General features: G+C 37.0%; 1 protein-coding gene across 1 annotated transcript in view; it reads right to left on the bottom strand.

Annotated features, from left to right (window-relative positions):
- The window catches only part of LOC124795954 (dynein axonemal heavy chain 6), a 1,096,896-nt gene that overhangs the window by 781,567 nt on the left and 287,641 nt on the right, over window positions 1–27,688 (bottom strand). The window contains exons 17-20 of the mRNA XM_047260034.1: window positions 26,825–27,034; window positions 13,596–13,808; window positions 13,322–13,468; window positions 12,866–13,042 (exon numbers count right to left, since the gene is read on the bottom strand). Of these exons, the coding sequence (XP_047115990.1) occupies window positions 12,866–13,042; window positions 13,322–13,468; window positions 13,596–13,808; window positions 26,825–27,034 (747 nt within the window). The remainder of the gene's footprint in view (window positions 1–12,865; window positions 13,043–13,321; window positions 13,469–13,595; window positions 13,809–26,824; window positions 27,035–27,688) is intronic.

Genomic DNA, 27,688 nt, shown 5'->3' with positions numbered 1-27,688 from the left:
GTGGGTGAGGATGTAGTTGGTCATGGTGATTAGGAAAGAGGTATAGATCAAGAATCCATTGGGCATCAGAAAAGGTAGTGTTCAATAGTGGTAAGGCCATGGGCATCATGGATGTTAGTGTAAAGTGTGGTGGCATCAGTAGTGATGAGCAGGGCACCATGTGGTAAAGGAACAGGTGCTGTGGTGGGTTGGTGGAGCAAATAGTTTGTATCTTCTGTATAGGAGGGTAGGTTGCAGGTAATGGGCTGAGGTGGTCAGTCTACGAGAGCAGAGATCCTCTCAGTGTGGGCACAGTAACCAGCCACAACAGGGTGTCCTAGGTTGTTGGGTCTATGGACTTTAGCAAACATGTAGACAGTAGGAGTCAGGGAGTGGTAGGGTTGAGGAGAGCAATAAACTCCAGGGACAGATTCTGGCATGGGCCTAATGATTTTAGGAGAGACTAGAGATCCTGGTCAATTTATGGAATGGGATCAATGTGGCAGGGTTGCAGATGGATGAATCTGACAGCTGGTGGAGTCCTCCCACCAGGTAATCTCCGAGGTTCAAAACAAAAGTGGTGGAGTGTTTATCAGCAGGTAATATTTTAAGATTGGGATCAGTTTTTAGGTGGTGGATTGTAGTTATTTCTGTAGATGTAAGATTAATTTGCATGTTGAGGAATTTGGGGAATGATGATGAGGAAAGGTTCAAGGTTAAGAAATTCTGCAAAGTTAGCAGTGATGATTTGGGGGCAGATCACAGTTGGATGGAGGAATGAACTGTGTCAGGTAGGGTTCAACATTGGTCTTCAGTTGAGTCTGATTAGTAGAGTTGGTGTCAAAATAGTTCTTCTACTGAAGAGACTAGAGGAAAGAGAGATCTTTAATAAGCCCTACATGATTGAATTTGGGAACAGGAAAAAAGGTGAGGCTTTTGGAAAGGACTGATACTTCTGCAGAGCTAAGACTTTTGGGAAAAGGTTTTTAGGTCTGCTTAGGTTCTGGATTCTGTATGGTGGTGAGAGTGAGGTTTTGAGAGAGAGGTAAATGTAGTAGGTCTGCAAGGCAGGCTTTGTCAGCTGTGGGGGAGGTTTGGAGATTGTTATGGAGGTGGTGGATAGTGGTAGTCCAAGGCAGGAGTAGGAATTGAACAGGATGGACAGTTTTCTGAGGTGACATTGTGCATGTTGCTCTAGTTCCTGGTAGACAACAGTTTCAGTGTTTGATATGGGATCCAGGAATTTGGGATTGCATACCAGGAGAATTTTATGGAAGGAGAGGAGGTACTGCAAGAATATTTGGGCCTGATTGATATAGTTTTGCAGGACTATGTTGGTAGGATTAAGGACTGACAGAAATTGAAGAGATGGAAGTCATTGTGGAAGGATGAGAGGAAGCCAGAGATAGGTAATATTATGATAAGGTCATTTGGTGGATTCCATGAACCAAGCGACAAAGCAGCAACAGTATGTGGGACTGAGTCTGGCTAAAGGATAAGGAAACTTTTATGTATTGATGCAGGATCCATGGTGAAGTATAAAAACCCATAAAACTACGTAAATAACGTGCAAATATACCAACAAAAAAAAAATCGCAAAAGCACACCCAAACACATGGGAAAAATGACAAAAAGGGTTCAGATTCCACCAGTCCTTAACCCTCACCAACATTGTGCTGCAAAAGCATTTCAATCACACCCAAACCTCCTTCCAATACCTTCTCTTCATCCATTCTACTGCTATGCAGTCCAAAATTCCTAGATCCCATAGCACACATTCTAGCCATTGCCTACCAGGAACTAGAGCAACATGCACAACGCTACCTCACAAAACCATTCACCCTGTTCACTTCCTACTCCTGCCTTGAACTACCACTGTTCACCTCCTCTACAACAACCTGCAAACCTTCCACACATCCCTTCACAGCTGACAAAGCCTGCCTTGCAGACCTACTACATTTACCTCACCCTAAAAACCTCACTCTCACCACCATACAGAATCCAGAACCTAAACAGACACGAAACACAGTCATGAACATTTCCACAAAAAGCCTTAGCCGCACAGAAGTATCAGTCCTTTCCAAAGGCCTCACCTTTTTCCCCACTCCCAAATTCAATTATGCAGGACTTGTCAAATTCCTTCTCTCCTTCTCCTGGTCTCTACAGTAGAAACACTTTTTTGCCACCAACCCTACTAATCAGACTCAACCAAAGACCAATGGTGAAACCTGCCTCACTCAGTTCATTCTTCCATTCAACCATGATCCACCCCCACTGCCCCCAAATCAGCCCTGCTAACTTTGCTGAATTTTTTAAGCTTCAACCTTGCCTCACCATCATTCCCCAAATCTCCAACATGCACACTAACATAACATCTGCAGGAAAATCTGCAATCATCCATCTAATAACTGATCCCAAACTTATTAATCTTACCTGAGGACAAAAGCTCCACCACATATCAGATTCATCCACCTACAAACCCTGCCACAGTGACTCGAGTCAGAAATTGAGCACAATCTCGAGCCTCTTCTACAATTCTTAGGCCCATCCCACTTCCCACACTCCTACCTTCTACATGTTTCCTGAAGTCCATAAGCCCAACCATCCAGGACACCCAATTATGACTGGTTACTGTGCTCCCCCCCACTGAGAGAATTTATTTCCTGAAGTCCATGAAGTCCATAAGCCCAACCATCCAGGACACCCAATTATGACTGGTTACTGTGCTCCCCCCACTGAGAGAATTTATGCTATCATAGACCAACACCTTCAGACTATTACCCACAACCTACTCTCCCATGTAGAGGATACCAACCATTTCCTTCACTGGCTCTCCACAGCTCCTCTTCATGTACCACATGGTTCCCTGCTCGTCACTATTGATGCTACCTCCCTTTACACTAACATCCATAAGGCCCATGGCCTTACCAAAATTAGACACTATCTTTCCCAATGTTGGACAGATACCAAACCTACAACCACTTCCTAAGCACCATGACCAAGTATATCCCCACTCACAATTACTTCCACTTTGAAAGCATTACCTACAAAAAAAACCGGGGCGCAACTATGGGCACTCCCATGGCACCATCTTATGCCTACCTATTCATCAGCCATGTGGAGGAATCCTTCCCAACACCCAGAATCCTAAACCCTTCACCTGATTCAGATTCATTGATGACATCTTCAAGATCTGGATCAAGGGTGAGGACACCCTATTCACATTCCTCCATAACCCCAACTCTTTAACCCTTTATGCTTCAACGGGTACTACTCAACCCAGCAAGCCACCTTACCCAATGTTGACCTTCACCTCAAAGATGGCCACATCAGTACCTCAGTCCATATCAAAACTACCAACCACCAGCAATACTAACACTCTGACTACCACCCATGGCTATCACATCTGTAGTGATGAACAGTCCCTCTCAAAATACACTGAGGGTCTCACTGAGGCCTTCAGAGACCATAATTACCCTCTCAATCTTGCACAAAAACATATCTCCCTTGCCCTATCTCTCTGGTCACACACCACCTCCCAAAGTCCCACCATCTGGTCACAGTGGAGAATTCCCGTCTTGGCTCAGAACCACCCAGGACTGGAGCAACTGAATCACATTCTCTGCCAAGGTTTCGACTACCTCTCATAGTGCTCTGAAATGAGGAATGTCCTACCAAATATCCTTCCTACCACTTCTGAAATGGTATTCCACTGCCTACCAAACCTACACAATATCATAATCCATCCCATCACAACTCCTGTTCCCAACCCCTTGCCTCATCACTCATGTCACTTTAGTAGACCTAGATGCAAGACCTGTCCCATATATATTCTCCCACCACCATCTACTCCAGTCCAGTTTACAAGCATCATCTATCCCATCAAAGGCAGGGCTACTTGTGAAACCTGCCATGAAATCCACAAGCTAAGCTGCAACACAATGCTGCATTATATGTGGGTATGACAACTAACAAGCTGTTTGTCTGCATGAATGGCCACCAACAAATTGTGGCCGAGAAACAGCTGGACCACCCCATTGCTAAGCATGTCACCGAACACAGCATTCTTCATTTCAATGAATGCTTCATAGCCTGGTCTCAACCTTTGTTAGTCTTTGTCCTAACCCTGTAGCCTTTCCCTGTCCCCATTCTAGTACTACACAATCCTCCATTTCACCAATGCACCCTTAGTCTTTTTACCTCTGGACTTTTCCAGTAAGTCCCCCCCCCCCCCCACTAGCCCTACATCTAACCTCTCAACTGCATCTAGCTGCCCTAGCCTCTCTCCACCTTGTCCCTGTATGCTCCCACAAGCAGCACTTCACTGTCTCCCAATCCTACCCTGCTATCCCTCCCCCTCTCCACACCACCCTCCTTCTTACCCCCACGATATGTTTGCATCTCCCATCATGCACAGCTGCTCGCAGTGTGGCCTCAGTAGCCAGAGACTGTGATCATGTGTGTGTGAGAGGTACATCTGCGTGAGTGTATGTGTGTACGTTTTATCTCCGATGAAGTCCTTGTACGCTGAATGATCGTTTTCTGACAGTTTTTTTGTTGTGCCTGTCTGTGACTCAGCCTCTCCACTATATGGTGAGTAGCAACTATTCTTTTCATACATTTGTTACATGGACTGCAATGGTAGGTATAGAGATATCAAATGTAGACAGTAATTTTTTACAAAATCTGGAGAGAGCAAGTAGAGGATGTATAAAAAGTCAGCACAAGAGCCCAAATTGAAGTTGGGGATGGAGTCATGGTTGAAACCTATGGTTGTAACTCAAAATTAAATAAAGAGTTAGAGATATTCTTCCATCTTTACAAAGAAACTAGGGTAATCATCAAAATCTCGCCCGTTGAAGCATTGTTATTGCAAGACACCATGAACAGCATCAGTAAAGTTTTGTATAATGTTGCGAATGTGAAGAAGTATCAGGAACTTCAATAACTTCATTTAAAAGCAAGTATTAGCCTACAGGTGAAACTACAGTCAGTAAGAAAATAATTGAGTTTCATTTTTTGTACTTTTGTATGATTTATAGTTGCTGTTGGTTTTAAGTGGGGAAGGATAATTTTATAGTTTTTATAAACCTTTTCTTGATTAATAGAACAAGTAAAAGATTGTACTGAGTGATATGTGTTTATTACAGGAATCCAGGTTACTGGATCTAATTATTTGACAATTGCTATCCTTAAATCTATGTGGAGAGTTCCCCGTACAGCATGGGCCAGAAATGGCTAGTTATTAGCTTTGGATGAAGCAGTCTTAGGAACAGTATCTAAATTTATCAAAGATCATGGTTTTTTGAAGTTTATGGCATTGGTATCACTTTTTAAGAGTTGCAGGAAGGAGACTCACATAATCTGCTCTGTGCAATGACAAATATCACTCCTCAGGGCTGTGGGGACAAGACTTGCTTGCAGATGGAGATCATTTGATGGAGGTGGAATGCATAACTGCTCTTTAGGTCTGTTATTTTTCTTTGGTTCCAACCACTCTGGTTGGCTTTTTTTTTCTTTTTTTTTTTTTTTTTTTTTACTGGCCACTCTATGCATTTACCTGAGATATTTCCTTTCCAGCTACTATGTGCAGGTACCTGATTTAAGTCCCTCTTTCCCATACTTCCCATCATGTAAATCCTTCTCATTACCATTTTCTTTCCATCTAAAGGTTTATGGTTCGCACTGTCTACAATATTTCTTATGTTATGCTGACTTACTCTTCCTCAGTGGCAAATTTTGTGGATGCTAGACTACACGCATTCTGTTTCCTATATTACAGCTGTTCTTCATCTACTCTCTGCCATATGAAATTTCATTTTCACTGCACTATGAAGTGAACATTTGTACAGTATTAGGAAGTCTTTTCTGAACGTATTTGGACTGTAGCCTCATACAAAAGTGAAATGTGGATGATAAGCAGTTCTGACAAGAAGAGAATGCAAGCTTTTGAAATGTAGTGCTATAAAAGAATGCTAATGATTAGATGGGTAGACAGCATAGCTAATGAGGTGGTACAGAACTGAAATGGGGAGAAAAGAAATTTACATCACAACTTGCCTAAATGAAGGGATTAGTTGTTAGGACACATTCTGAGGCATCAAGGAAATGTCAGTTTGTTATTGTATTGGAGAGAAATGTTGGGGGAAGTGGGGTGGATAAAAATTGTAGATGGAGACCAAGGTATGAGCGCAGTATGCAAATGGGTGATGAATGTCAGTTGCAATGAAGAGATTTGCACAGGATAGACTGTCTGAAAAGTTGCATCAAATCAGTCTTTGGAATAAAGACAATGTCTGCTGTCTACATGAAATGTTTTCACAATTGCAAATATGGACAACGATCAGCTGTATAATGAAACGATGAAAATTTGTGCTAGATCAGGTTTCAAACCCAGATGTCCTGCTTATCATGAGCAGTCATCTTACCATTATGCTACCTGATCATGAATCACGGCCTACCCAAACTTCCGTATGTCGTAAACCATGCATCTACTGCCTGCATTCTTACATTCATTATATATATTCCCATACAGGGGAGACATTTTAATTGAAAGTTTCTTGCTTGGTGTTGGCAAATGAATACAATAAGTAACATTTCATCATACTTCTGACCAATACAGGTACTGTAATACTCTATTTCATAATGACTATAGTCGACACAGTGCATGTTCCTTCGGATATGCATGCATATCTGATGGAATACTGCATAGTACTTCTGAACAACACAGGCACTGCAGAATTATATATTGCCATCTTTACCACCTGAGCAATGTCAGGTAGGTGGTTACAAATGTTCTTGTTTTTTTTTTTTTTTCTTCAATGTATTTATATTAGCTTCACTTCAAAAAAATTGTACAATTTTGTTTTATGTTTCACATGGAGTTTATGACATGGTTACAATATGGCATCATTCTTCGCTGTTGCAGTACTTTGCATTGCTGGTCAATGCCATGTTTCAGCTGATGGCCAGCAATAAGCCCAGGCATGTGATGATGACATAAGAGTCAAAATTGATTAAAGACATGATGCAGCTAATCAACTGTTATACAACTGAAGGAAAGGTGATACGTAACAAAACATAGTGACACCAAAAACCACTTGTAATCATTACAAATTCACTCAATCCCACCTTAATGTTGTCCCTTTCAGTACCTTTGTGGCACTTTTCAAATAAGCTTCAACCTTAACCATGAATGTACTGCTGATTTAACAGGAGAAATTTAAAATGTATGAAGAAGAGCAAGTATTTTTGTGGCACTTTTTAAGTTAGCTTCAGCCTTAACAATCAAATTACTGCCAGTTTAACAGGATAAATTGAGAATGTAGGAAGAAGAGCATCATGAACTGTCACACACATGTTTGACTAGTGGAAGAGTGTAACACAAATGCTAACAAATCTTAGCCTTAACTGTGAAAAATCTCATAACATATTACTTATAAAATTATGAGAACTGCTTTTCATGGCATAAAATACACATATTATTCAGTCCCATATGTGGTGGTCCTACACAAGTGGTGAGGATAAAATCAGACAAATGAGAACTTACAAAAAGACAATTTAACTCTTCCACTGCTAGAGATGTGTTCTTTGCATTCTGTGCTGAGATGACTTTTGTTACAGCTGTACCACTCACCAAACACTAGTGGCTGTGTTGAGAGACAACATTCTGGCCGAAATGAAATAATTATCATTCAATTTCTCGAAAACCGTAAGGAGAAAAAATCCGATTTCTGCACAACTTACAGTCCGATATCTTCACTCAATAAAGAACTGAATTTTCATTATCCATTGTACTTAGTACTTATACTTAGTACAATGCATCAAATTAAGTAAAGCTGAAAAATGGCATTACGGCCAATGTGAAATACTTAACAATGTATTTTTTTTAAACTATTTGGTGAAAGAATATGATTTTTGTGATTTTTGCACATCTTGCAGCTTGATATCTTCACTTAATAAAGAACTGAATGCATCAGTCATACTTACTACACTGCTCCAAATTAAGTGAAACATTGCAGAAAATTTTAAAGCATTTGTAGAGATAAAAATGCATTATATAAACTTTGCATGTGGTTGATTTATGTTAAAGTACATTCTTTTTATTAACGTATTTAAAAAGAAGTTTTGTGTTAAATTATTAATCAACATCACATATGAGCATAATGTTTTGTTGATCTCTGTTTTTTTTCTTTTTATTTTGAGTCACAACACTTGCACTTTTACTCTTAGGTGTTTTTAGAAACTCTTTGGTTAAGTGACTTCTTGTGTAAACAGTGCCTCCAGATTCAGAAATAAATCAAAGTATTTGAAACCCAAACTCATCGCTTTTTGTCAGTACCTAATCTTTATTGAGAATAAATAAGTTCTTTTTCCCAACAAAATACAATAGGTTATGGGTCCCAGTTACGTGTGTAAAAACGTGTGCAAAAAGTGACAGATATAGTTTTCTTTAACTCTTATTTGAGAGTGTGTTTTTGGTTTTAGTGTGGAAATGGATCTGGTAAAACATATCAAGCCGTTGAATAGTGAAACTGATTGGCCAGTGTGGAAGAGAAAAATACGAGATCTAATTGACTATCATGAAGGAGCTTTAGATGTAATTTATGGCAAGTCAGTAAAACCTGAGCCACTGTCTGAGTGTGCTAATGATGCAGCAATAAAGGATCATAAAGCCAAGTCAGATTTTTATAGTAAGGCAAACAGTTATGCCAAGTCGATGGTTACAAGTGCAGTTACAGACATTGTGTATCAGAAGATCATGGACAAAGAAATGGCTCATGAAGCATGTGATGCATTGAAGCAGAATTTTGAAGCATCATCAAAGGACCAGCTGTTCAAGATTTGTTCATATTTCTTCACATTTAATTGGACTCAGGAAGAACATATCTCCACACACGTTGTGAGGTTAACAAGTCAGTGGAATGAACTGAACAACGGGCTTAAAGCAAAGGGAGAAACTGTGCTACCTGATATGATATTGGTATGTAAAGTTCTGCATATTCTACCTGCAAGCTTTGATTCCTTTAAATCAAGTTGGATGTTGTTAACAAAATATGATAAGAAAATGTTTGATGAATTAAAGGAACAATTTGTGCAGGTTTGAGAGAAACTTCACAAAGAGTAGTGACAAAATCAAACAAGAGGCATTAGTAGTCAAATCAGGTGTACAAAACAAAATAAAAACTAACACATTCAAAGTTAAAGGAAAATGTAACAATTGCAAAGAAGTGGGGCACTGGATCAAATATTGTAAGAAGTGGATTGCTGATGGAAGACCAGCTAAAAATATGACTGTGCAGAAAAACATGTACAAAACAGTAGTAACGAATGTAGTTTTGTTTACTATTTGTGGCAAGGCTTGTTCATTAGAAGTGGATGTATACAATTGGTGGATTGACAATGGTGCAATGAAACATATGACAAATAGTCCTGATTACTTTGTCAGCTTTGAAGCATTCAGCAGCCCCTGCTGTATAAAGGCCACTGGACAGGAGTCTCCAGAAGCAACAGGAAGAGGATCAATTTGGATTCTGTCAAAAGTTGGCAGCAGATATGAGGATCTGACCATGACTGGTGTCTGGTATGTAACAAAAATTTCCAAAAATCTTATTTCTGTTTTAGCTACCGAAGATCATAACAAAAATAGTATATTTCAGTCAAGTACTACATATTGCTCTTTGACAACTGGTGGCAGAGTGAGGCTGTATGGAAATTGTAAAGTTGGTGGCACTTTATACAAAGCAGAAATTAAGTCCTTAGTGCCAGAGAAGGGTGCAACTGTGAATCTTTCAGTGAAAGATAGATCTGATGTACTTCAACTGTATCATGAGAGATGGGGTCATCAAGGCAAGTGCCATGTTAAAACAAAACTCAAAAAGAAATTTAACATTGATGTTAAGGAAGGGGCAGAGATTTGTGAACCCTGCAAATCTGGGAAAGAACAGATATGGGCTAAACTGGTTAACACAGCAATTTACATCTAAAATAGGACAGGGAAGTCATCTGTAGAAGGTGTCAGTCCTTAGGAGTTGTGGGAACGGAAAAAGCCTCAAACTAAACATCTTAGGATTATTGGCTCAACATGTTATGCACACATTCCAAGTGCAAAACGAAGGAAAATGGACAAGAAAGCTGTGAAAGGACATCTCAGTGGTTATGATGGTGATGAGTGCTTCAGGATTTGGACAAAAGAAAGTAATTCAGTTGTGCTGTCCAGAGCTGTGCAATTTGAAGAAAAACTGGGATGTTGTACTGAACAAGTTACACTATCATTTCAAGATGTTGAAAAGCCCATAGCAGTTCCAGATTATATTAAAAATCAATCAGAGAGTGAGGAAAATACACATTCAGAAGATAGTTTGGAGTACGAAGCTAGTTAAGACACACAATCTGAGGATGACATTCTGGAAACAAAACTCACCCCTTTTTGTCAGCACCCGATCTTTATTGACAATAAATAAGTATGTTTCGCAACAAAATACAATAATTTTACTTCACACATTGCAGTGAATGAAATGTAGATAAAGTATCAAAATTTTATTTAAAATTGAGAGCAGAATGAAACCTCATTTCATTGATGAGTTATTGGGTTTTATATCCAATGGATGGTTTAGTGAAACGTGCCTATTTTCATCCATGTGGACTTGCCTGCTGCTTTGAAATAGTGATTGTCAGTTTTTAAGAAAACTGTTAGGTGAAAAAATTTGATTTTTCCACATCATCATACAGTCTGATATCTTCAGTTCATAAGGAACTGCATATTTTTTCATTATACACCATAGTTACAATGTTGTGTTAAATTAAGTAAAATACTGTACCAAATTTTAAAGATTTTTTAGAGATAAAAACAATTGCATAAACTTCGTGTATGGTTGTTTATAGCTCATTCATTGCAGTAAATGAAATGTAGATAAGATATTGAAATTTTATTTAAAACTGAGAGCAGAATACCTCATTTCATTCTCAAGTTATAGGGTTTTATATCCAAAGAACAGGTGAAACATACTCATTCACGTCCTTGCACACTGTAAAACATGTGGTCATAAAAATCATCATACCTCATAAAAGAGTCAAGACAATTTTTGCAAACGATGGCATGCAATGAGGCACATACATTGCAAGATAAATACTCAAAACATTTTTATTCACAGAGATATGGAAGGACCTAATCTGCAGCCATGAGTGGCCAGTGGCACAAAACGCATTCATAGTTTTATAGCACTGTAGGAAATTCCAAGTGGTGTGTGTATACACATCCACAACACCTGCAGAAATGTGTAACATGACATGTATACACATCCACAGCAGTGAAAGGGTTAACATGTCACATGTGGAATAGTAAGACGCCAAGAAAAATTCTCACTTTAGTGCAATATGCAGAGTAGATATGTAGGTAACAGGATGTACCAGACCACATAGTCATTGAGGAATGTTCACCCCTGAACCAATAAAATACATCTTCTGGACTAACACAAATATGCAACTAACATGTGTACCACAATGATGATCTGCATTAAATGATCTGCCATTAGGTATGCAATACACAGGAATAGTTCTGTTTTCTGATTTATTTATTTACTCACTTATTTATTCATTCATCTGAGAAATCTTTCCAGATTGTGGAACACAGAATAAACACAAAACAAAACAGTAACACAACACTGTAAAAATACAGTATTATTTTAGTAGATACATAAATTTTAGCTTTATCCACAAAAGAGCTTGCACTACTTGCAGTAGTTCTGCTGTCCTATCCCAAGTCTCCTGTATCTCAAAAGTTCTAAAAATTTTGCTACGGAATAAAAGTAATGTTCTGATAAGAATGCCCTTAAGGTTTTACAAAATAGTGAGAATGATATGATTTTTACCATATGTGGAAGACTGTTGCAAATTTGTATACCATTGTTTATTGTGGACGTTTTGTAGGCTAATGTTGGTACTGACTGGACATGAAACTATTCCTTTTGTCTTGCATCATATTCATGGACATTAAGTTTTTAGCTTATGATTTGAGTGTTATAATTAAGCATCACAGTGAAACATTTAACACTTAAAAATTTAAATGAAATTTTGTCAACAATTAATAACAGGTTCTCCACAAACGAACTGTAAGGGAATTTAGATACATACACCTCTGTACAGGATGAGGCCTGACATAACCTTTGAAAATAATTCATGAGATTAAATCATTCTACGCTCTTGGGTGTTTATACTGATAAGAACCTGCACTGGAAGACAAATGTTACAAATCCCTTTGAACATCGAAGCTCCTGCAAGTTTAGTATTATGACAAATAGTAGATTTTGGAGGTGAAAATGTCCAAACATTGACTTATTTTTCCTGTTTTCATTTACTTATGCCTTATGATATCATATTACGTCAGTTCTTTATTGTGTAGAAAAGGTTCATTTTAAAGAAATGTTTAATTTGGCTAATATGTTTAATGAACAATGATCAAAGCAACAAAGCAAATAATCATATATTCAAAAATAATAGACCAAATTCCACTATAAGCTAAGGGAAGCAAAAAATAACTAAATAAAAATAAAAAGCTGTAATGGTAATTAATGGAAATATTTATTCCTAAAAAGAACTACATTTATTTTAAGACTTTATGGCTGGTGCACATCATTTCCTGTTTCCTAACATTTTGAATAAAAATCTTACATCCTTTAAAATGTATTATCAACAGTTTGTTTCTTTGAATGCCAGTGTATGTTAACATCTATCTAGATCCTCTCCTTCTTTCGTTTACCTATTTTACCTATTCTTATTTGTTGTAGGGACGTTTTCAACACTAATTTTCTCAAAAGAAATGGTGGTTCGGAAAAAGAAACACCAGATAATTTTTATAGGATTACAAATGAAATGTCTAGTGACTCACCTGTGCCAAAATTTCTAGAAGTTCATCATTGGAAAGGAAATAAAATCGTGGAAATGCAACACGTTTAGTTTCCAGATAAGCCTCCAAACATTTCATAATTTGATCAAGTAGGACATTATTTCTATTGAATGTCTCCAGTAAGCCTGGAGCTGTGCATGCTTGCATAGCCAGTGGATTCTACAAACAAGAACATTGCAAACCATTTTCAGCCTCCATAAACAGTTACATAAACTTTATACAAACAACACCTAAACTTTTACTAAAATCCTGAAATAGGTAACACTGTTTGTGCAACATTAATAAAAGATTATGTTATAGGTTATAACAGACAAAACTTTTCTTTCCTAGATGAAATGATGTTCCACAGTGCACAACAACACTCATTTAAGAAAACATTTTTAAAGTATATCATGATTTACAACTACATTCCTCTCTTAAGAACAATTTGTTCAGTACCTCTGCAGTCCTTCTCATTATATCCTTAAATGATTTATCAACAATATTAAACATCTTGTCTTCTTGAGGCAATTGCCTTTGTATATCTGGAGCAGAAAAAATAGACTCTAAATACATCCATCCTTGTTGGCATAGCATCCATGCATCCTAAAATAAAACATACACAAAACTAATAATTTTCTTTTGGCACAATTAAAAAGGGATATTAGAACTAACACTGACTCAATTCAGAAAAATATAAAATATTACTGTGTTCATATAAAAGATTCCTTACCAAAGTATTACTAAACAACTGAAGCTGACTGGCCCACTCATCCACTCTTGGCTTGATAGGCCCCACATGACGTGAACTTGTTATTGTGCTCATATTAATATTACTATCATCTAAAACTTGCTGTATTTCTTCAAGCCCTCCAAGAATGAACACATCCTTGCTATCCCTGTGAGGCAAGACAACAAATTCAATTGTTTTCCATGCATCTTCGACCTGTAATCAAATTCAAACACAATAATAACAATCTTTGAAAAAAATATCTACATTAATGGCAGAAAACATTTTGGCTTCTCAGAACAGTCATCTTTAAGTCTTTAAGAAGCAGAAAATATCAGACTCTGCATCATTTGACAAGATGGTGCTGATAGAGAAGAATGTTTTTCTTTTTTTGGGGGTGGTGGGGGGTGGCGGGAGTGGTGTCACTCAGAGATTATTTTTTACGGCCGTGCCATAGCTGTTTACGTGATGAAGCAGTGCTGTAGGCTCAAAAACTGAGATTACATGGTTACTACAAAATCACTTTGAAGTATTAAAAACTGAAATATGGATTATAAAGAAAGAAAATAGATTAATACAAGAAAAGAAGTGCTGCGCATTTAAAATTCATCAAATGGAAAAAAAAAAAAAAAACAAGATCATGAAAAACAATGCGTGCTTATGAACTTCAAAAACGACAACACATCTAGTGTGTCTGATGATATCACGATAAACTCAGCAAACCAAAAATTTGCATATAGATATAAATGAAAGGTGGTGACACATAGTATACAAAAGACAAGGCCACAGCACGCAAGGAATTGAAAATGTTTTTCTAATAATTGGTGACTTGCTGCTCAAAAACATCAGTATGCCCAATCGCAAAATAGATGTGTGACCCAGAATTAGGATGCAACAACTCAAGAAACATTTTAAAAATACAGTAAATGCAAAACAAGCCACTACAAAATTTGATTGTGAAAAAAAGATAATAATTCATAGGTCTCTTTAATCATATTGGAATGAATGCATTATGAAGCAGCAGTGAAGAAGAAATTACTAACAAAACAAGAAACACGATTTGTTCAGCAAGAAATGTCTATGCAGGAACCCAGATGATGCTTAGCAGGATCAAAAAGAAGGTCAATGACAGATGAATACATCTCGAAAATAAGCTGCTCCATCGAAGAACAATGAGATCATCCTGGAGCAGTTTTCATAGTCCCAAACAAGTTTCTGTATGAAAAGTACCTAGGAAAGGCTAGGATGCATTATCACTGGAGTCCGCAACACTCTGCAGACTGTTTCTAACCTAACCTAACTTAACCCAACCTAACCTAACCTACAAATGTCTGCAAAATCATTAGAAGCAAAGGAAACTAATACTGATTGATATGGGTGAAAATCAGATGCTCCAGCTGGAAATGCAAAATACAGGCACCACACAAAAAATTATGGACTACAGAATATGCTCTCAGATTACAGCCACAGCAGGTAAGTCAACAGAATAAAAATTTACATCAGAATATTCGATATATTGTTAACAAAAAAGTAGAAGCAGAAATACTCCTAAGTGGAAAACAACCAGACGTACTATGCATCAGTGAACATGTGCTAAATGAAAGTGTATATCTAATCTGACAATAAAGGACTATGTCTTCTACAGTTACTTCTGCAGATGTAAACATAATGTTCATGAATCTTCAGTGTATGCAGGAAAGCCACTGAAGACTGTATACAGTGAAGATGTTAGATCTCTCACAGCTAGAGAAGAACACTGCAAAATTGCTGGTGTGGTGATGGATGACGTTAGAGTGTTTCTATGAACAGATCACCAGGTGGCAAGCTTACTAGCTTTCAGAAATATATTGTACCACAAACGATACACAATCATACTGATAACTGTGCTTATACTGCCAAGTTCTTTGTAAAGTTGTTGTCATCATTGAAATATCATATATCTTTTCAACCTGTGAATTTCATTTCATTTCCTCCTCTCCATCTGGATGCTTCACTTGTTTTGTCAGGAAGTTTGTATAAAAAAATCTGGTGCTTCTGATAAAATTTTAACAACATTAAACATTGTTTTTTCTAAGTTTAGTAATATCTTAATTATGTAGCCACTCATTTATCAGCAAAACTTTCCCCAACAACTCAGTAATAAATACTGAAGTGAAACCACTATATAAGAAAGGGGATAAGGATTCCACTCCCGCTAGCATTCTCGAAACTTTTAGGAAAGTTAATATTCAAACATCATCTTAGTCATCCCACTACAGATAATTTATTGTGAGGGTCACAGTTTGGATTTCTAATGGATCCTGATATGAAGAAAATATATTTACATATGCAGAATAGATGTACTTAACTCGTTACAGGCTACTGGTATGTTGTGTAATATGTCATACACCTGCCACTGTAAATCACAACATTCTTTTAAGAAAATTAAAACACAAAGTTATCAAAAACTATGTGAAGTGGTTAGAATAACACTTATCTGCTGGAAAACAAGGAATATCAATAGGAATAGGTTTAGGTAGTTCTAAGTCTAGGGGACTGATGACCTCAGATGTTAAGTCCCTTAGTGCTTAGAGCCATTTGAACCATTTTAAAATGTCCAATACATATCCACTAACAAAGTACTACAACTACTGCTGCACACATGATGAAACACTAAATTACGTTGGCGACCCTTTATAACAATTGGGCAGCGCAGAGCAACAATATTATCCTTTGTGTTTTTGACCCACACAGTGATGACTATTAAAGAAGTCAGTGAAACAGGTTTTCATGGATGTTCTTATATAATGTGGGCCTACAGATATAGATAAAACCGGTTTGCCATAAGAGCAACAGATGTCGGGAGCATGCAGCATGCACACATAATCATGATTTCATTTAAATAATCTTACATTACAAACAACTTTTTTGATAAGATATATGCTTTAACAGTTTTTTTTTTTTTTTTTTTTTTTTCAAAGCTGTCCATTTCAGATGTTCCTTTAAAGATATGAGGTGATGTATCACCTAGTTTTAATCCTTGATATTGTTCTGAGTTCTCAGTTTGTTTTCTGTCTAGGTGCAGGCTTTCACTGGTTTCTGTGATATGTTTGTGTATGGAGCCATATGTGGCATAGTGATGTATATTTTCCTGTTGTATTGGAACACTAATGTTTGGAAAATATTTTCACAGGAGACAGTCAAAATCCCTGTTTCTTTAAACAGCTCATGGCAGTGAGACCACTTATTATTTTTCATTATAATCCTAAGAGCCTTCTTCTCTTTCCTAAAGTTCTGTCTGTCTATGTCCTAGAAAACTGAAGTTATATATGAACAATAAATTACTGTGAGTTAATTACTATTACATACTTATACTAGTACCCTAAGAGATGCAGATGGGATTCTTTTTGCTTTGTGGGATGTACTCTCTATTTCAGTTAATTATCTATATCAATCACAAAACATTTTGTTAGTTACACAGTTTACCAAGTCACCATTTAAATTACATTTAATATTGTTATTTTTGTTTGTATAGCAATTCATACTGTTTGTTTTCCTTATGATAAGTGTTACTTTATTCTCCTCTGATCATTTGTGCATGTCATCAGCTTTGCACTGTAGTAGCTCTGGTCGTTAATCTCTGATTATTATACTGCTGTTGTTTGCAAACAGGAGTTTCTCTTCTTGCATTACACTTCCCAGGAAGTCATCAATATAGATAAAAAATAGAACGGGGTCCAATATATACCCCTGTGAGACTACTTTATTGATATGTTTATCATTTGATAGACGATTCTCTATGCAACAGAAATTTCTATTGATTTGCGAAATTTCTGCGCTATGTGCTCTATTCAAGAGATGTGATTGGAAGTTTCTATCTAATACTTCTTTTATTCCTAGTATCCCTAGTTTGGGGAAAAGTATTTTGTAATCAACTGTGTCATACACCTTGGAAAAATCTATAAATATTCCTGTTACACAGTCACCTCTAACAGGACCACCAGTGAGATTTTAGTAAATTCTGCTAGTGCTGCTTCTCCACTACTGCCTTGTCTGAATCCAAATTGTGATTTCATTACTAAGGTATATTTACAAAGTTGTCCATAAGCCTACCTTTCACGTGCATTGTTGTTATACATTCCACTTCATATATCATAATCAGATGCCAAGTTTGTTTCAGTTTCATATGGTAAATTGTGAGGCACACCAAACCAAAAGTGGTTTTAGAAAGAGATGTTAATGATATCCATGTACATTAATGTTTTCTATCCAGTTTTTGTGTAATCAGACATTTAAAAAACACACTCCATGCAATGAAGATCCAGCAAGATGTCCCTAACAACAAATGCATGAAATATTATGATATTTAGGTAGAGGTGTTTGACAGTTTTAAATTGTTGGAATTAAGGAAGTTCAGTTACTAATGAAGCACAGTTAGGAGGTGCTTTAAGGGTTTATTGGTAGCCAAATCCTTTTAATCATTTGACAAATCTCTTAGCATAATCAACTATTCTACATATGGTCAACTATGTTACATAACACGAATGTTACTTAATACCTGATTTCAACAGAGCTTCCATGTGGTAATGCAGTCTGTGTAAGTAAGATATGTAAATTATTTTCCTGTGGGAATGGTTAGCTATATAACATCTTATGCAGTTACATATGTATAAGTGTATATATCTGTGATCAGATTTTCAATTAATGTTTTAAATTTTTCCATGTTCTTGTTAATCTGTGGAAGAAACATAAGCGTATCAGTGCATTCTTACCTATATCCTCACTTGGTGGTACTGAACAAACAGTGTATTTGATCCAAACTATAGTAATCCTTGTCTAAGTTAGTTAGTACTCAGTTTCTGCTTAACATTACACCAGTGGGTGTTTAACATTTCTTTTAGTAATTTTTCAGCTTTGATTACTCATTATTAATTTTTCAGCATGGTGACTTATTCAGCTTTCCAATTGTTTTTACTTACATGATATTGAGAATCATACATATCTTAACATAACTAAAAGGTATCACATAGATTATATAATGGTAAGACAGAGATTTAGGAGCCAGGTTTTAAATTGTAAGACATTTCCAGGGGCAGATGTGGACTCTGACCACAATCTATTGGTTATGACCTGTAGATTAAAACTGAAGAAACTGCAAAAAACTGGGAATTTAAGGAGATGGGACCTGGATAAACTGAAAGAACCAGAGGTTGTACAGAGTTTCAGAGAGAGCATAAGGGAACAATTGACAGGAATGGGGGAAAGAAATACAGTAGAAGAAGAATGGGTAGCTTTGAGGGATGAAGTAGTGAAGGCAGTAGAGGATCAAGTAGGTAAAAAGACGAGGGCTAGTAGAAATCCTTGGGTAACAGAAGAAATATTGAATTTAATTGATGAAAGGAGAAAATATAAAAATGCAGTAAATGAAGCAAGCAAAAAGGAAAACAAACGTCTCAAAAATAAGATCGACAGGAAGTGCAAAATGGCTAAGCAGCGATGGCTAGAGGACAAATGTAAGGATGTAGAGGCTTATCTCACTAGGGGTGAGATAGATACTGCCTGCAGAAAATTAAAGAGACCTTTGGAGATAAGAGAACCACTTGTATGAACATCAAGAGCTCAGATGGACACCCAGTTCTAAGCAAAGAAGGGAAAGCAGAAAGGTGGAAGGAGTATATAGAGGGTCTATACAAGGGCGATGCACTTGAGGACAATATTATGGAAATGGAAGAGGATGTAGATGAAGATGAAATGGGAGATACGATACTGCGTGAAGAGTTTGACAGAGCACTGAAAGACCTGAGTCGAAACAAGGCCCCCGGAGTACACAACATTCCATTGGAACTACTGACGGCCTTGGGAGAGCCAGTCCTGACAAAACTCTACCATCTGGTGAGCAAGATGTATGAAACAGGCGAAATACCTTCAGACTTCAAGAAGAATATAATAATTCCAATCCCAAAGAAAGCAGGTGTTGACAGATGTGAAAATTACCGAACAATCAGTTTAATAAGTCACAGCTGCAAAATACTAACTCGAATTCTTTACAGACGAATGGAAAAACTAGTAGAAGCCGACCTTGGGGAAGATCAGTTTGGATTCCGTAGAAATACTGGAACACGTGAGGCAATACTGACCTTATGACTTATCTTAGAAGAAAGATTAAGGAAAGGCAAACCTACGTTTCTAGCATTTGTAGACTTAGAGAAAGCTTTTGACAATGTTGACTGGAATACTCTCTTTCAAATTCTAAAGGTGGCAGGGGTAAAATACAGGGAGCGAAAGGCTATTTACAATTTGTACAGAAACCAGATGGCAGTTATAAGAGTCGAGGGACAAGAAAGGGAAGCAGTGGTTGGGAAGGGAGTAAGACAGGGTTGTAGCCTCTCCCCGATGTTATTCAATCTGTATATTGAGCAAGCAGTAAAGGAAACAAAAGAAAAATTCGGAGTAGGTATTAAAATCCATTGAGAAGAAATAAAAATGTTGAGGTTCGCCGATGACATTGTAATTCTGTCAGAGACAGTAAAGGACTTGGAAGAGCAGTTGAACGGAATGGATGGTGTCTTGAAGGGAGGATATAAGATGAACATCAACAAAAGCAAAACGAGGATAATGGAATGTAGTCGAATTAAGTCGAGTGATGTTGAGGGAATTAGATTAGGAAATGAGACACTTAAAGTAGTAAAGGAGTTTTGCTATTTGGGGAGCAAAATAACTGATGATGGTCGAAGTAGAGAGGATATAAAATGTAGACTGGCAATGGCAAGGAAAGCGTTTCTGAAGAATAGAAATTTGTTAACATCGAGTATAGATTTAAGTGTCAGGAAGTCATTTCTGAAAGTATTTGTATGGAGTGTAGCCATGTATGGAAGTGAAACATGGACGGTAAATAGTTTGGACAAGAAGAGAATAGAAGCTTTAAAAATGTGGTGCTACAGAGGAATGCTGAAGATTAGATGGGTAGATCACATAACTAATGAGGAAGTATTGAATAGGATTGGGGAGAAGAGAAGTTTGTGGCACAGCTTGACCAGAAGAAGGAATCGGTTGGTAGGACATGTTCTGAGACATCAAGGGATCACCAATTTAGTATTGGAGGGCAGCGTGGAGGGTAAAAATCGTAGGGGGAGACCAAGAGATGAATACACTAAGCAGATTCAGAAGGATGTAAGTTGAAGTAGGTACTGGGAGATGAAGAAGCTTGCACAGGATAGAGTAGCATGGAGAGCTGCATCAAACTAGTCTCAGGACTGAAGACCACAACAACAACAACAACAACATAACTTATTGCTGGCACACTAAAAGAAATAATCTTACAAATATTTCTAACTGCTCATCACTATTGCCCTTGGATGAGTCCTTGTGAAATACCTGTGAGTATGGTTTGTCCAGAATAATCAAAATTCAATATGAACTTTTATGTGAAAGTCACTGAATCAGTTTGATAGGAATTTGGATGATAATGCTTAATTTTAAAATATACCTCATCTATTACATAATTCTAACATCCATTGGATGCTACAAGGCATTTTCACAGACTAATGGCTGTTTCATTAGACTTCAGCATTGGGAGCTCTGAAAAAATTTGCATCAATGCAGGCTTTGAAAATCGTTGCTTCCACTAGCTGCAAAATTTGTGCTGTAATTTAAATGTTGTGTGAAAAAGCACCTACAGGTGCTCTAAGTCATCAGCGATTGTGCTTATTTTTTAGCCTATGAAAATAAGTAAAGGAATGGTTAGGCAAAGGTTTTGATTGACTTCATAGAATTTGTACTGTGACACCATCACTGCACTGATGTGTGCCAGTCACAACTGTCCTCCTACATGACATGTGTCCACATATATTTACCCATACCAAAGATAAGAAGCTGTTCTTGTATCTGGAACTTTTTGACCATCTACCCTGTTGTCCTGCTCCCCTCTTGCACACAAAACAGTGGCTTGGCAGACAATGGCCAGAAGTGGTGAGTAACTCAAGACTGTGACAACTTGTTCAGTTTCTGTGTGGTGAAGTTCTATGCAAAAGGGGTGAAAATGCTGGAGCAACATAGCAAAAAGTGGTCAGAAGTTCTCAACGATCATGTCTAAAAGTGAAATTTATTTGCATGTGTTGTAAATTATTAAGTGAGAACAACAGTTTTATTTATTAAGAATAGATTTTGTCACGATTTATTGACATTCAGATTTACTTCATAACTAAAAAACAATCTTCATAGAGATAACATAAAAATAATTTCCAAAAAATTAAGGAATAACACTTTGTGGTGAACATCACAAAATTGTTCCTTTTATCAAAACACTTTCTCCAAAAGGAAAAACCAAAAATCAGTCAAATAAACAGTTACTGTTTGACTTCCTGCACTTCAGTCTCTGCATGCAACTAATTAAATCAAACTCACTCAAGTAACTTTGTCAGAAGATCAGTTAAGTGATTCTTTCCATCTGCATGTTTCACCATAACTTCACCAATCAGAAATCTTTCACAAACATAGAAGCATTGGACCTCTGCACATTTTGACTGACGATGATATTCAGGGATTTGGCCATTCTAATGCACTGGCATTGTCTACATAAAGTGTTGGAGGTTGTCCTGTCATTTCAACTCATTCATTTAACAAATTATGAACCATATTAATTCTTTGGCAGCTTCATTTGCTGAAATAATTTCTGCTTCAGTTTTAAATGTAGCCACCACTTTTTTTAACTGATTTTTCCATGATATTGCCACATGAGAGTACTTTGCCACATGCTGGTTGTTGAACGTCTTGTCCACTTGTGCCCAGCAAAATCAGCAGCACTGTAAATTCTGAAATTTTCTTCTTTGTTATAAATAATACCATAATTAAATGTACCTTTCAGGTATCAGAATATGTGTTTCACTCAATTCTAATGTAGTTGGTTTTTCACAGCTTGAGCAGCTTTAATCACTGCAAATTTTGTCTGGACAAGTTGTTGTTGAGAGAAACTGCATCACCTTGACCATTTTCTTCATATCCAACTGGAGTTGAAATCATGTTGGAGTCTGCCATTTAAAATCATGTCAGTATTTGTGTCATGTATTTTGCTTGACTTACCATGATCGCTCCAGCTTTATTTTGCTTCATTTGGAAATTGTCAAGGATTCTTACTGTTGTATGAAATTCACATTTTAAAGTATTCAGAAAATTGTAATTCCTTCTTTGTTGTTGCCAACAATTAGATCATCACCTATGTAAATTTCGGCATAAACTCTATTTTCATTGCAGTTATGATAAAACAAACGAGGATCTGCAGCACTTTTTTTCACATCCAGCTTTATTCATGCCTCCCATAAAATGTTCGTTCCAGCAATGTGGTGCTTGTCTCAGTCCTTGGAGACTATTTCAAGACACACACTCAATGAGTTATTATCTTTGAAGCCTTCTGGTTGCCCCATATACACTACATCTTGAAGTATTCCATTCAAAAAGGCCTTCTTCACATCAAATTCCATTTCTTCATTAACATCTTGCACCTTGTTTTCCTTTTCATATGAGTGCAATAGATCAGACGAACAGTTTGGATCATCTGAAAACATTCGATGAGGGCTGTTCAGATTGTCTTCTAAATCATTCATGTAGATCAGGGACAACAGGTGGCCTATAACATTTCATTGGGGAACACCAGATCTACATCCACTTTCCTCAATGACTTTCCACCAATTATTACAAATTGTGACCTTTCTGATAGGAAGTCATGGATCTAGTCACACAACTGCAATGGTACTTCGTAGGCATGAAATTGAATTTGAAGTCACTTGTCACAATGTCAAAAGCCTTCTGGAAATCTAAAACTATGGAATCAATTTGACGTCCTCTGTTGTGCACAAGCCGCATGGAACTTCCAACACTATCTACTAGGTCATTTCTATATATTATGAAAAGCAATGGTCCCATAACACTCCCCTGTGGCACGCCAGAGGTTACTTTAACGTCTGTAGATGTCTCTCCATTGAGAAAAACATGCTGTGTTCTGTTTGCTAAAAACTCTTCAATCCAGCCACACAGCTGTTATGATATTCCGTAGGCTCTTACTTTGTTTATCAGGCGACAGCGTGGAACTGTATCGAATGCCTTCCCGAAGTCAAGGAAAATGGCATCTACCTGGGAGCCTGAATCTAAAATTTTCTGGGTCTCACGAATAAATAAAGCGAGTTGGGTCTCACACGATCGCTGTTTCCGGAATCCATGTTGATTCCTACAGAGCAGATTCTGGGTTTCCAGAAATGACATGATATGCAAGCAAAAAACGTGTTCTAAACTTCTACAACAGATTGATGTCAGAGATGTAGGCCTATAGTTTTGCGCATCTGCTCGATGACCCTTCTTGGAAACTGGGCTACCTGTGTTCTTTTCCAATCATTTAGAACCTTCCATTCCTCTAGAGACTTCCGGTACATGGCTGTTAGAAGGGGGGCAAGTTCTTTCGCATACTCTGTGTAGAATTGAACTGATATCCCATCATGTCCAGTGGACTTTCCTCTGTTGAGTGATTTCATTTGCTTTTCTATTCCTTGGACACTTATTTCGATGTCAGCCATTTTTCCGTTCGTGCGAGGAACTTGCTGTATCTCTCTTCTTTGAATCTAAATCACATATGTTCCACTGGACACACTGGAATGAGTGGAGATTGTCTCTTAGCAAGGTGACAAGTGAATTTTTATCGGCTTATTTTAATAGATGCATGTTTGCACTACCTTTTACACCTCAGATGGGCTTCTGAATTAGTTGTTCAAAATAATTTTCTGAGAAGGGATTCGCCACAATTTTGGTCAACATTTTATGCCTATCACTGATTTAAAAGACGTATTTTCATCAATGTATCAAAGGTAGATTGAAGTCACCACTAACTATAATTATATGGATGGGATACATATTTGAAATGATACTCAACTTTTCTTTGAACTGTTCAGAAACTATATCTTCTGAATTGAGAGATTAGTAAAAGGAACCAATTATTAATTTATTCTAGTTGTCAAATATAATGTCTACCCACACTAACTCACAGGAACTATCTACTTCAGTTTCACTACAAGGCAAACTGCTTCTTACAGCAATAAGTACTCCAGCACCAACTGTATTTAATCTAGCCTTTCTGAAGACAGTTAGGCCCTTTGTAAAAATTTTGGCTGAGTGTATTTCCAGCTTTAGCAGCTTTTCGAACCCATATCGAATTCGGCTTCAGTGTTTTCTGTTAGTGTTTGGAGTTCTGGTTCTTTTTCAATATGGCTATGATAGTTTACAACTACAACACTGATTGTTCCTATGTCTACTCCCTTTCTGTGTTCATCCTGTAACCTTTGAAAATGATGCCCTTTCTGTACTTTCCCAAGATCCTCTAACACACAGTAAATGCAGTGTTTCCTTGCACCTTCGCTTCTTGCTGTGCAGAGTCAACAGCACTCAGTGGATACTCTCCTGCCTACTGACTTAGTTGTTTACATTTACCGCATGGAAATTTTTGTTTTTCTCACTCTTTTGACATATTCTTCTTCCATATGTTAGAAATGGCAGTGGCTGTTATGTCCACTGCATTTTGTTGATGAATTTCAGTTGTACAAAGTTTCTCAGTAAGGAAGTTAAAACTCTGATTTTCTGCTAGTATCGTCTCCCAGAGATCTTTAAAATAATCATAGGCCTATTCCTTTCCCATCATAGAAAAAATTTGACCCTTTAATATTCTTCCACGCAACATATTCTCTTCATGAATTATTAATTCATCATTTAGCTCTACAAACAACAATTGCTGCTTAGCCACATGTGTGCTAATATCTTCTATTTCATCAGTTTTGATCCAAAAAAGTTTTCACTTAACATGATCTAGCACTGCATGCTGCTAGTTTCAAATCATGCACATAGTTTGCCCCATATTTCTTTAGTATTTTTGCACATCAACAGAAGTTTAGCAGCTGATCTGCTTAGCATACTTGCTATCAGACTTGCTGGTTTTGTGTTATTTTTTTGCCATTCTGCATACACTGCCTTCTGTTCACTTGCAGGTTCCTCAGGCAACACAACAGATTTGCACATACCAATAGCAATGTCTTCGAGTTCATAAGAAGGGAGTACCATGGAGATGTGTCATTTCCATTTTTCCAATTATCAGGCCCTTCAAGTTTATCAATATTCACTTTATACTCTCAATTTGTACCCACGTTCTTACTGTACATCTCATTTCAACAAAAAATTCTTCAGTCTGGATGGAATCAACTTCCTTTTTTAAAAAAAATGGTATTTTGTTGTTTTAGACACGACTTGGGCTCATAACCTTTTGAAAATTATTAAGTGTGAAAAACACATATTTTCTCAGGAGACTGTCACAAACAGCTTAATTTTGTAACTAAAAAACAAACTTCAAAGAGATTACACAAAGAAAAGAACATTTAAAAAAATATTAGGAATAACACTTTACAGTTAACTCTAAAACATCTTTTTATTATAATAGTACGAAACTAAAACTGCTGACAGAAACTTTTTCTAACATGTATATTTTTTTTTATACAGGAATGACCCTTGTTTTTCAAATATACCTCATAACTTGCATAGTGAAGTACTTCATTTTTAAGGATATGTGGGTCTATGTTGCATTTTAAGTAATATCTAAACTGTCTGATTGGTTTGCATTCTAGGTCTCTCCAGCATGATTGTACTTACAAATTTTATTCCATTATATTAATTCATGTAATGTTTTGACAGATCTGCTCAAAGCCAAATGGGTAATTTTATAAAGCAGCTGAAGAAATGCAGGGAAAATTATCTTTTTAAAAGGCATAGGAGCATGCCTTGGTAATCTTCACCACACATTCCTCAATTCTACTTTATAATGATGTTATAAAAACAACCTCAGTTTACTCAGTACCCCATTATGTTGTGGAACTGTATACCACTGCCTCCATAAACACCAAAATACATGCTAGTGGTCATGTTATTTAATTCCATTCAATCACCGAAGACACTGGGACACAGAATGACAAGGAAAACAAAAATTCTGGCTATGGAGATGTTAATAATGAGAACTCTAATTTACTTCTATTTGAGAATTCCATATTACTTCTATTCATCATAGAGAAAATACTGAGAAAGACTGAGAAGCAAAAGATAAAAGTGCAACAGAATAAATCTGGTATGCCAACATGCAGCAAAGTATACAGCTCAGATCATTCCACAAGAAAAAACTACAGTATTAATGTATGTTTCATGCTCTATAAATAGTTGTCCTTTTGCATACTTACTTTCTGTAGCAATGATTCCAATCCAGATTCAGAGCTTGCCTGCCCTGAAATTTCTTGAAGTTCATCTGGAAATGTGAAAACTCCTATACATTCCAACAAACGCAATGTAATAGGCTCTTCTGTGGGAAATTTATACTTCAGTACACCTTCTATTTGGAGCCAATGACGTGGTTTTAATGATGGATTACGTAAATATGTGACCACTGCCATCTAAAAATAAATATGTCTGTATGTTACTAATTGGTATGGATACACTATATATTTATAAATAAATAAGAATGATATGGGATAAGGATGAGGATCATCATCATGTAAAAATCGTACTATCTAAATGTGAAGCATGGCTAAGATGCTATACCTCACCAAATTTTCTATGGTGGGCAATATTATTGATCATACTAGAATCAACAAGCACTTGTGTTGTCTTCAGTATCAATTCATAAATTTGTTTTTATCCACTAAAGAAGGGATTTAGGGTATCAGTACTGAAAGCTAAAGATTAAGTGTCACTCTTTGTGTATGGCTGATAGATATTGGACGATTTCATTTCCAGCAGTGTAGTTATTTTGAATTTGGTTACAGTGCTTATAAAATTACCTCCTAAATATTACTGTTTTTGCTTACATTAATTCACATATTTTCTACAAAATGTGATTCAATATATTTTGTGCAGTTGATACTCCACAGCTACCTAGTATTTGAAGCCATGATCGTTCCATTCCACCCTCACTCACTTTCTCTCTCTCTTCCCCCTCTGGTTTGTGTGTGTGTGTGTGTGTGTGTGTGTGTGTGTGTGTGTGTGTGTGTGTGTGTGTGTGTTCAAAACTTGACTCTTTCCACATCCTGGTAATTTATTTGTGACAT

This window comes from Schistocerca piceifrons, chromosome 4 (genome assembly GCF_021461385.2).
Source record: "Schistocerca piceifrons isolate TAMUIC-IGC-003096 chromosome 4, iqSchPice1.1, whole genome shotgun sequence".
In the NCBI taxonomy this organism is placed as follows: Eukaryota; Metazoa; Arthropoda; class Insecta; order Orthoptera; family Acrididae; genus Schistocerca; species Schistocerca piceifrons.
The sequence above is the reverse complement of the archived record's forward strand: the minus strand, read 5'-3'. Positions and strand labels throughout refer to the sequence as shown.